General features: G+C 36.4%; 1 protein-coding gene across 4 annotated transcripts in view; it reads left to right on the forward strand.

Moving 5' to 3' along the window:
* Window positions 1-3503: 3503 nt before the first annotated feature.
* LOC133653389 (regulator of G-protein signaling 17-like) overlaps window positions 3504-12018 on the forward strand; it is a 67254-nt gene continuing 58739 nt past the window's right edge. For all 4 annotated transcript variants that reach the window (XM_062052595.1, XM_062052596.1, XM_062052593.1 and 1 more), the window contains exon 1: window positions 3504-3714. Coding sequence is in view for 2 of the 4 variants with exons in the window: in XM_062052593.1 (XP_061908577.1) it covers window positions 3658-3714 (57 nt within the window). In the remaining 2 variants the exon portion in view is untranslated. The remainder of the gene's footprint in view (window positions 3715-12018) is intronic.

The following is a 12018-nucleotide window of genomic DNA, read 5'->3' on the forward strand; positions in this document are numbered from 1 at the left end:
ATGGGAATTTTTTTTTTTTTAGACATGTATCTCGTGGCCACGAGAAAGTATCTCGTGGCCACGAGAAAGTATCTCGTGGCCACGAGAAAGTTTCTCGTGGCCACGAGAAACTTTTTATAAAAAAAAAAAAAAAAAAAAAAAAATATTAATTTTTTTTTTTTTTTTTTTTTTTTATATAAAAAGTTTCTCGTGGCCACGAGAAACTTTCTCGTGGCCACGAGATACTTTCTCGTGGCCACGAGAAACTTTCTCGTGGCCACGAGAAACTTTCTCGTGGCCACGAGAAACTTTCTCGTGGCCACGAGAAAGCATTGGATGCGTGCTGATGGTTTAGTGTGTGTTAAAATGGCAGTTTAGGAGTTAATATGGCTGTATTTCCAGATAGGACTTTCCCCGATGTGTGTTGTGGCAAAATGTGAATGCTTGATTAGTAGGTGTGAGACAAACACTTTATCTTCCTGGTTATTGTAACGCTACGTGTTTGACATTATTGAAGACTTTATCATGCCCGGGAAAGGACAGTTTTCCTCTTCTGTGGCTGTGGGGGGTGGGCGTGGCTTGCGGACGTGCAGCGAAGCGGAGTGTGTCAGTTAGTCCGATGTTGATGTGATCAAACTTCTTTCTTGCTTGGAAGATACACACACAATCGTAACTGTTATTTCTTCCTGAAAATAATAAATATGTACAACGTGTTTGGATGTATTCATTTATGTAAAATTGTCATTAAATGTAATATTGCCTGACAAAAAGTGATACGACGTACGTAATATTTTCATATTTACACATCGCATATTTACACACGCGCATCTGACTAGAATACCCTTATGTGCATTACATATATCAACATCAACTACCTACTGTACTGTTTACTTGTTGAAATACCCTTTTTAGAACAAATATCTACCCACATAATTTATATGTGTATATATAATATATATATATATATGTGTATGTATGTATATGCATATATATATATATATATATATATATATATATATATATATATATATATATATATATATATATATATATATATATATATATATATATATATATATATATATATATACAGTATATACACGCACACACACACATATACATGTATACTGTATAGGAAGAAACACACATAAATATATACAGTATACATATATACACACAAACACTAAATTTGACAAACAAAATAACTACTATTTTTAAGAACAAGTTACAGTAATATAATATATATATATATATATATACACTCCCGTTCAAAAGTTTGGGGTCACCCAAACAATTTTGTGGAATAGCCTTCATTTCTAAGAACAAGAATAGACTGTCGAGTTTCAGATGAAAGTTCTCTTTTTCTGGCCATTTTGAGCATTTAATTGACCCCACAAATGTGATGCTCCAGAAACTCAATCTGCTCAAAGGAAGGTCCGTTTTGTAGCTTCTGTAACGAGCTAAACTGTTTTCAGATGTGTGAACATGATTGCACAAGGGTTTTCTAATCATCAATTAGCCTTCTGAGCCAATGAGCAAACACATTGTACCATTAGAACACTGGAGTGATAGTTGCTGGAAATGGGCCTCTATACACCTATGTAGATATTGCACCAAAAACCAGACATTTGCAGCTAGAATAGTCATTTACCACATTAGCAATGTATAGAGTGTATTTCTTTAAAGTTAAGACTAGTTGAAAGTTATCTTCATTGAAAAGTACAGTGCTTTTCCTTCAAAAATAAGGACATTTCAATGTGACCCCAAACTTTTAAACGGTAGAGTATATATATACATGCTTATACATAATATGTATATATATATATATATATATATATATATATATATATATATATATATATATATATATATATATATATATATATGTATGTATATATATGTATATATATATATATATATATATATATATATATATATATGTATGTATATATATGTATATATATATATATATATATATATATATATATATATATATATATACATATACACATATACATATATATATATATATATATATAGATACACATATATACATATATATATATAGATACACATATATATATATATATAGATACACATACATATATATATATATATATATATATATATATATATATATATATATATACATATATATATATATATATATATATATATATATATATATATATATATATATATATATATATATATATATATATATATATATAGATACACATACATACATACACATATATATATATATATATATTATATATACACATATAAATTATGTGGGTAGATATTTGCTCTAAAAAGGGTATTTCAACAAGTAAACAGTACAGTAGGTAGTTGATGTTGATATATGTAATGCACATAAGGGTATTCTAGTCAGATGCGCGTGTGTAAATATGCGATGTGTAAATATCAAAATATTACGTACGTCGTATCACTTTTTGTCAGGCAATATTACATTTAATGACAATTTTACATAAATGAATACATCCAAACACGTTGTACATATTTATTATGTGCAGGAAGAAATAACAGTTACAATTGTGTGTGTATCTTCCAAGCAAGAAAGAAGTTTGATCACATCAACATCGGACTAACTGACACACTCCGCTTCGCTGCACGTCCGCAAGCCACGCCCACCCCCCACAGCCACAGAAGAGGAAAACTGTCCTTTCCCGGGCATGATAAAGTCTTCAATAATGTCAAACACGTAGCGTTACAATAACCAGGAAGATAAAGTGTTTGTCTCACACCTACTAATCAAGCATTCACATTTTGCCACAACACACATGGGGGAAAGTCCTATCTGGAAATACAGCCATATTAACTCCTAAACTGCCATTTTAACACACACTAAACCATCAGCACGCATCCAATGCTTTCTCGTGGCCACGAGAAAGTTTCTCGTGGCCACGAGAAAGTTTCTCGTGGCCACGAGAAAGTTTCTCGTGGCCACGAGAAACTTTTTATAAAAAAAAAAAAAAAAAAAAAAAAAATTAATATTTTTTTTTTTTTTTTTTTTTTTTTTATAAAAAGTTTCTCGTGGCCACGAGAAACTTTCTCGTGGCCACGAGATACTTTCTCGTGGCCACGAGATACTTTCTCGTGGCCACGAGATACATGTCTAAAAAAAAAAAAATTCCCATGTCCCTTTAGGGGCTCCGTACTATTATAAAAAACGTTCCATTCTTTTATTTTTTTTGTTTCATTTATTCAATAATAAAATGTGTCCATTTGGGCGCTAAACTGCACGCATGCGCACTGTCAAGATAAGCCTATATTGCATACATAAAAAATGACGCTAAATAAAACCATAGACATTAAAAAGAAAGTAGGTTGCAAATATATATTAGATATTTTATTACATTTTTTTTTATTCATCACAAAAAACACCATAACATTTCTATTATAAAAACGTTTAATTTTTTTAAAATTTTATTCATTAATAAAATGTGTCCATTTGGGCGCTAAACGGCGCGCATGCGCACTGTGCACTCGCTGGGGAAAAACCCCCGAGCAGGAGGAGGAAGAGGAGAACGACGACTCCTTCTTCTCCTTCTTCTTCTTCCCCTTCGGACGCGACGGAAAAAGACGCGACGTTGACTCCGAGAAGAAAGGAATTAAAGGAAAGGGAAGAGCAGGGGGAAAAAAAAAGAAAGGCGGATGTGCCTCCGAACGCGCGGCGGATGTCGTCCTCCGGACTTCCTTCATGCTAACATTGTGAGTATTTCTCTTTTTAGATTGTGTTTGTCCGCTTTCGCTCCAATAATCACACAAATATGAAGGCACGGTGGCCTTCAAGTGCTTCCCGGAGCCAACTGAGCCTTTTTGATACTTTTGTTGACCAGGTGTTCGTGTCGGTACTTGTACCTGTACATTAAAACCAACGAAGAAGACTACAAAGTCGTCCTCCGCCAGGTTGTTATACTTAAAACCAACGAAGAAGACTACGAGTTACGTTAATGCTTAGTCCGATTAATTTTTTGTTTTTTTTTTCTGTTCCAAACTTTGACTATCCTTGTATTTTATATTTTAGTTTTGTTGTTTGAGCCGCCTCAAAAAAAAAATTAAAAAATGTTTTTTTTTTAGGTATGACAACGCAGGTGCTACCTGTTAGCATGGTAGTATGTTAGCTGACATGCTAACTGAAGATTGAAAAAAGTGAATTCCCACTAGTAGTAGTATTTCATTACATCCATGTTATGATTAGTGCTAGGCGATATTGCTGAACACTGTATCGCACAAACGCTATAATGTTACTCGATATTGATCCATCCATCCATCTTCTTACACTTATCCGAAGTTGGGTCGCGGGGGCAGCAGCCTAAGCAGGGAAGCCCAAGCTTCCCTCTCCCCAGCCACTTCGTCCAGCTCCTCCCGGGGGATCCCGAGGCGTTCCTAGGCCAGCCGGGAGACATAGTCTTCCCAACGTGTCCTGGGTCTTCCCCGTGGCCTCCTACCGGTCGGACGTGCCCTAAACACCTCCCTAGGGAGGCGTTCAGGTGGCATCCTGACCATCGATATCGATGATTATTATTTTTAATGAGCTGTTTGTCTGCCTTCGCTCCAATAATCACACAAATATGAAGGCATGGTGGCCTTCAAGTGCTTCCCGGAGCCAACTAAGCCTTTTTGATACTTTTGTTGACCAGGTGTTTGTGTCGGTACTTTTACCTGTGTATATATATAACCAACAACAGTGTTTCCCATAAACTGCCAAGATACCTGTGGCGGTGGGGGCGTGGCTATGGGCGTGGTCAACATGACATCATCGAGTAATTTGCATAATATACTACAATGATATGATTTTCTCTAAAAAGGCTCAAAAAATGTATACTTACTAATTAATAATAACAGTTTTGTTTTAAACGTCCATCCATTCATCCATTTTACAATATACTTACAACACTTTATGTACATATTTATATACAGATTTGAACAATAAGTTATTCACAGTCGTGGAATTAACACATTATTATGCCTAATTTTGTTGTGATGCCCCGCAGGATGCGTTAAACAATGTGACAAGGTTTTCCAAAATAAATCAACTCAAGTTATGGAAAAAAATGCCAACATGGCACTGCCATATTTATTATTGAAGTCACAAAGTGCATTATTTTTTTTAACATGCCTCAAAACAGCAGCTTGGAATTTGGGACATGCTCTCCCTGAGAGGGCGTGAGGAGGTTGGTGGGGGCGGGGTTTATGGGCTAGGGGGTAGCGGGTGGTGTATATTGTAGCGTCCCGAAAGAGTTAGTGCTGCAAGGGGTTCTGGGTATTTGTCCTGTTGTGTTTATGTTGTGTTACGGTGCGGATGTTCTCCCGAAATGTGTTTGTCATTCTTTTTTGGTGTGGGTTGACAGTGTGGCGCATATTTGTAACAGTGTTAAAGTTGTTTATAAGGCCACCTGTATGGCTGTTGACCAAGTATGCCTTATTATATGTTTTTAAAGACAGTCAAAATAAACAACAAAACGCCAAATTTATATTGGTTTCATTCATCGTGTCTCTCTGGGAAAATGAGTGTTATCGAAAACATTTCTAATTGTTTTTTGTCGACAACCCGTTGCACCCCTATAACCCAACAAAGACGCGATATTGTTTCAACACGTCCTTTCAGAATCTGATATTACATGTGTGTCAGTGTCAAATATCAAATGTGGTCAATTTAACAGTTTATGTGAAGTAGGGCTGCAACTAACGATTCATTTGATAATCGATGAATCTGTCGATTATTACTTCGATTAATCGATTAATAATCGGATAAAAGAGACAAACTACATTTCTATCCTTTCCAGTATTTTATTGAAAAAAACCAGCATACTGGCACCATGTTGTGGACATTGGGGGTGCAGCATACACCAACAATAACACAGAAATGCATGGCAGCTCCCGCCATCAGTGTGTGAATGTGTGTGTGAATGGGTGAATGTGGAAATACTGTCAAAGCGCTTTGAGTACCTTGAAGGTAGAAAAGCGCTATACAAGTATAACCCATTTATCATTATTATAAATGTAACTCATCAGAACTGAATCAGATATTGTACACGTTTCTGTTGTGAATAATAAAGGATTCATTTTAGGCTGCCTCTGAATAATAGCATGAAATATTCCAGCACCTTCATAACGTTTAGTTATACTAACTAAAGCGTAGGGATGATGTTTGATAAGAAATTATCGAGTTCGAGCCTATTATCGAATCCTCTTATCGAACCGATTCCTTATCGATTCTCTTATCGAGTCCAGATAGGTGGTTGTATATGGAAAAAAACACACAATATTTGGTTTAACAAAAGCTCACTTTTATTATATAAGAAAACAATTTAATCTAATAAATAAATAAATATTGACTGTTACCCCCCTAAAAAAATTTAAAAAAAAAATATTGACTGTTGTTACCCAAAGTATATTAAGTGGGATTTTTTCAGAAAAACAAATATATACAGTAACACAAAAACAACCTGTCTCTGTGATCACTATAGGTGTATAAATAATAATATAGTGTTAAATAAAATCAGTCCCTTGGGCACAAAACTGAAAATAATACAGCTTTCCAAAAAGTGCAATTCTGCTGCTATTTGACATAACTGTTTGTTATGATGCTTTGACATTTTTGCACTCTATTTCTTTATTGAAAGAAAATTCTATGAAGAGAAAAGTTCTTTGCAAATGTGGATACAATGCTAAAAAAAATTAAAAGTTAAAGCTAAAAAAAGAAACACACTTTGAGTTAACATTATTTCTTTATGGGGGGAAAGATGTTATGAGCTAGGGAATATAACAACTACACTACCCAGCATGCAACGGGAGTGACGAGCATGCGCGGTAGCCCCGAAAAGTGTTGTTGCATATCGTCACGCCGGCAGCAAGAATGAGGTTATGAGCACGCTGTGAAAGTAAATGTCAAGAACTCAGCCAACACGCCTCGTCTGCATTATTTATAATTAGACAGACAACACATATACAGTGTGATTTTGTTTTGTTTACAAGGAAAGAAAAACGAAAGTTAAAAAATGGAGATGTCATTTATGTATGTGCTGCGGTTGCTTTAAGAACGTTGTGACAGCTGCCGTAAAGGAGGTGCGTTGCTAGCCTGGTTGCTTTGTTTCCGGTTGGTCGTAAAAGTGTTCTTCATGTGTTTGTACCCTGCTCAAATCTCTCAGTAAAGTTATTCATTGGATTATACCTTTTGTTTTGAACTTTATTACACCTTGGAGCGCTTTTTCCCGTCCGTTTTTTTCCTGCTTTCGCTATCTGCGCCTAATGACTGAGCTACGTGACGTCATTTCTTGTAATGTCTCACGGGGCATTTCTGGTCGGGACGGGATTCGTTCCCAGGGATTCGAATAAAGAACCAACTCTTTTTCTTTACTATAGTGCTCTCGATAACGGGTACCGGTTCTCAAAAAGGGATTTGAGTCTGAGGACTCGGTTCTTTTCTTATCGAACAACCGAGAAAACCGGTTTCGAGTATCATCCCTACTAAAGCGTCACTCAAATCTAAATAGATTTATATAGCTTTATCGGCCCGGCTACATTGATCCATTATGAAACCAACCTGAGATATTTCTGTCCGTTACGTTTATTTCGAAATTGGTAACCGTGCGTTTTCTCTCTCAAAATGGAGTCAAATGTGCCGGAGACACATTATCAGCCCTGCGTTGCAACAAAGGCATAACTAACGTTACTCACAAAAAAGCTGAACTCACTATGGACTTAAAAAGTTACGTACTGTGAGTTGTTCCCTTCATCCATGGCTACAACATGTTTCTTCTTCAGGTGCTCCTGAAGCAATGTTGTACTTCCGTGCCATTTTGCAGGAAACGGTCTTCTTTGAAGTCTTTAAAGTGAAGTGTTCCCACACTTTTGAAGACTTAGGTCGTACTCTTTTCTCCATTGAAGCAATAACCTCAAGATGTTTCTCCGCTAAACTATCGGTAGTGTTTTCCTGCGCCATTTTTCGAATTTTTCCAGCAAAGGAGACGCCGTCGTCACTTGAGCTGCACATGACACATCATTGGCTAGCTTACGCCACCTCATGAGACTTAGCCTCACCGCCGCCCTGGCGCTGTTTTGTACAGTTTTTGTACTTATTTTGATTATTGTTTCTCAGCTGTTTGTAAATGTTGCAGTTTATAAGTAAAGGTTTATAAAACAAACAAAAAAAAACAAAGAAATAACCACAAAAAAAAGACTCCGCGCATGCGCATAGCATAGTTCCAACGAATCGATGACTAAATTAATCGCCAACTATTTTGGTAATCGATTTTAATCGATTTAATCGATTAGTTGTTGCAGCCCTAATGTGAAGTTTGAACAAGGTTTTGTCATGTACTCTCTTTATCGTAAAGCAACGGCGGTGGCGGGGATTTGACCGCAGTTTTCCCGCAGACGTAATGTCATAACGCAAACTAAGACAAACCGTAAGATTAAAGTTTTTTGGAAAGCATTTAATTGTTGACCGTACACGTGAACGAGAGTGCTGTTAATCATGCTAACGGTTTGGTTGATTTCCAACAAGTATAACAAACATGCTTTTTTTCCAGTATGATGTTGATAGGTTTTCAATGTGCCGTATTTTTCAGACTATAAGGCGCACTTAATATCATTTCACTTTCCCAAAACTCGACAGTGCACCTTATAACCCGGTGCGCCTAAAGTACGGAATAATTTTGGTTGTGCTTACCGACCTCGAAGCTATTTTATTTTGTACATGTGAAATGATAAAGTGTGACCAGTAGATGGCAGTCACACATAAGCGATACGTGTAGACTGCACCATGATGGCAATATGACTCAAGTAAACAACACCAACTTTTTATATGTTCCATTGAAAATATAGAACATTACACATGGCGCTCAAAAATCTATCAAAATGTTTTGGTACGACTTTGGTAAGCTATGGAGCCACATCGCTTGATGTACTTCAACTAGGGGTGTAACGGTACGCAGTGTTTCCCATAAACTGCCAAGATACCTGTGGCGGTGGGGGCACGGCTATGGGCGTGGTCACCTTGACATCATCAGAGTAATTTGCATAATTTACTACAATGATATGATTTTCTCTAAAAAGGCTCAAAAAATGTATACTTACTAATAAATAACAGTTTTGTTTTAAACGTCCATCCATCCATTTTACAATATAATTATGTACATATTTATATACAGATTTGAACAATAAGTTATTCACTGAAATATATTTATTAATTGTGGTTCTTACAAAAAATATATCTTATAAAATATAAAAGCTAAAATGTCTCTTAAAGCTCTGCCCCTTTAATTAGTGCATACTAAATCATTTAACTTTAGCCTACTACTACAACCATATTATTTACCAGCAACATAAAGTGAAACAGAGGCAGAGGTGTCCTGCCACAGTCAGTAACAAATAAACAGAAAACAGTAGTGGTCAAATACAAATAAGGCAACAAGAGAAGTATCCTACACTTCTCTTTTGTAAAGTAAATCTGAACAGCCAATATGGGCATCTACATCAACTATATGATTTGCCTGAGAAGCTGGACAGGACAAAAAAAAAAAAAGTTGTTTTATTTTTTTATTTTTTTTATTTGTGGCGGACGTAATTCTTTCGTGGCGGGCCGCCACAAATAAATGAATGTGTGGGAAACACTGCATTCTAAAAATACTATTAAAATAAACAAAAACATAACAAAAGTGAATTAAAAAAGCTTAAGGGTTAAATGTAATTTAGAAAAAGTTGCAATGTTGACTAATAAAACAAAGCTGTCATTGCTCAAAACATAATATTGAATCAAAATCAATGTAATTATAAATTATTGACCTATCCAAGGTTCCGATTACTTCACATCAAATATTCCACTAAGAAAAATATTTTTGGTGGAAGATTTTGCAAATTTGGTAAATAAATAACCCCAAAATTTATATTTTGTTGTTTTCTTACTGTACCGAAAATGAACCGAACCATGACCTCTAAACCGAGGTACGGACCGAACCGAAATTTTTGTGTACCGTTACACCCCTAACTTTAACCTCATGCCCAGGACACCTCCGCTTCACAACACACCTCACACACACCGAAACGGAGGAGTGCGTTTTGTGTCATATACAAGCGGTCGTGTGGGAGCGGAGATCCGCCACCACAAGCCTGGGGAGTGTGCCTTGCCACCGCTCGCAGAAAACCTCCACAAACTAGTCGCGACCCAACTTCATGACAGATGATGCCTTTTATGAAGTAATGAAATTGAGCGAGGTTCTCAGGCTGCGGTGAAGTTATTACCACGTAAACAATATCCCGCTTGTTTTACTGAGACCAAAACGTCTTTCACGAGTTTCTGTGAAATAATCGGCACGTTATGTCCCTAACGCTTGGCCCGTCTTGTTTGTGAAGCTGTTCAACTCGGAGCTGCGGGCTGGAGATGTTTTCACTACCCGTCCCGAGTTGTAACCCAGCAAGCCTCACTAAAAGGAGAACATTGTTTATCTAATCAATACGAGCAATGTGGTCTAGACCTTTACTTTGAGTTGGTGCCTGGTCCTAACTAGCTAGCTACACGTGCCGAAGTGCCTCCAACATTGCCGACTCGCCTCAACATAGAAGCATCGCGTTACGCTTAATTAGTCTGGCTTTGGGGGTGACTATAAATACCGCAACACTCCCACTTCTAGTTAAAGAGCAAAATAGCCGGCAGAGTTTCCAGTCTATTCGCAAATCCATTCACTATCTGAGCGTACACCTGTACGCCATCAGTGCCTCTTTTTCCTCACCAACACACACATAACTGAGAGAAATAAAAATGGTGGGAACACGTTTTTAGTTGTGTAATTCAGTGGTCCCCAACCACCGGGCCGTGGATTGATTGGTACCGGGGCGGCCCGGTGGTTGCACAAGAATTAAAAAAATTAATTATTTTTTATTTTATTTTATTTTTTTAATTAAATCAACATAAAAAACACAAGATACACTTACAATAAGTGCACCAAGACAAGTACTCTTGTCTTGTTCTGTATATTGTACAGTATTTTGTATTTCTATAGTGTTTTGTATATTGTACAGCAGGGGTCCCCCAAACTACGGCCCACGGGCCGGATCCGGCCCCCCAGCATCCAAAATCCGGCCCACAAGAAGTCCCAAGTTAAAAAAAAAAAGTTTTTTATTTATTTTATTTTTTTATTTTATTTTTTTTAATCTTTCATTTCTAATCCATTTTCTACCGTTTGTTACTCTCGGTGTCTCCTAGTCGCTCAGGCAAATCATATTGTCTAAAAATACATTTTCCCATCGATAATGTGACAATGTTAAGTGACAAAACAGATTAACTCGCTGGAATATAAAGACAATGTATATATACACTACCGTTCAAAAGTTTGGGGTCACATTGAAATGTCCTTATTTTTGAAGGAAAAGCACTGTACTTTTCAATGAAGATAACTTTAAACTAGTCTTAACTTTAAAGAAATACACTCTATACATTGCTAATGTGGTAAATGACTATTCTAGCTGCAAATGTCTGGTTTTTGGTGCAATATCTACATAGGTGTATAGAGGCCCATTTCCAGCAACTGTCACTCCAGTGTTCTAATGGTACAATGTGTTTGCTCATTGGCTCAGAAGGCTAATTGATGATTAGAAAACCCTTGTGCAATCATGTTCACACATCTGAAAACAGTTTAGCTCGTTACAGAAGCTACAAAACTGACCTTCCTTTGAGCAGATTGAGTTTCTGGAGCATCACATTTGTGGGGTCAATTAAACGCTCAAAATGGCCAGAAAAAGAGAACTTTCATCTGAAACTCGACAGTCTATTCTTGTTCTTAGAAATGAAGGCTATTCCACAAAATTGTTTGGGTGACCCCAAACTTTTGAACGGTAGTGTATGTATGTATAAATCAAATCAAATCAACTTTATTTATAAAGCACATTTAAAATTTACCGCAGGGGTAGCCAAAGTGCTGTACAATGGGCAGGTTAAAAGATAATACGAGTACCAAGCAAACACAACACAAACAGAACACGACAAAAAATAAATAAATAAAACATAAAAAC

This window comes from Entelurus aequoreus, linkage group LG07 (assembly GCF_033978785.1).
Source record: "Entelurus aequoreus isolate RoL-2023_Sb linkage group LG07, RoL_Eaeq_v1.1, whole genome shotgun sequence".
Lineage (NCBI taxonomy): Eukaryota > Metazoa > Chordata > Actinopteri > Syngnathiformes > Syngnathidae > Entelurus > Entelurus aequoreus.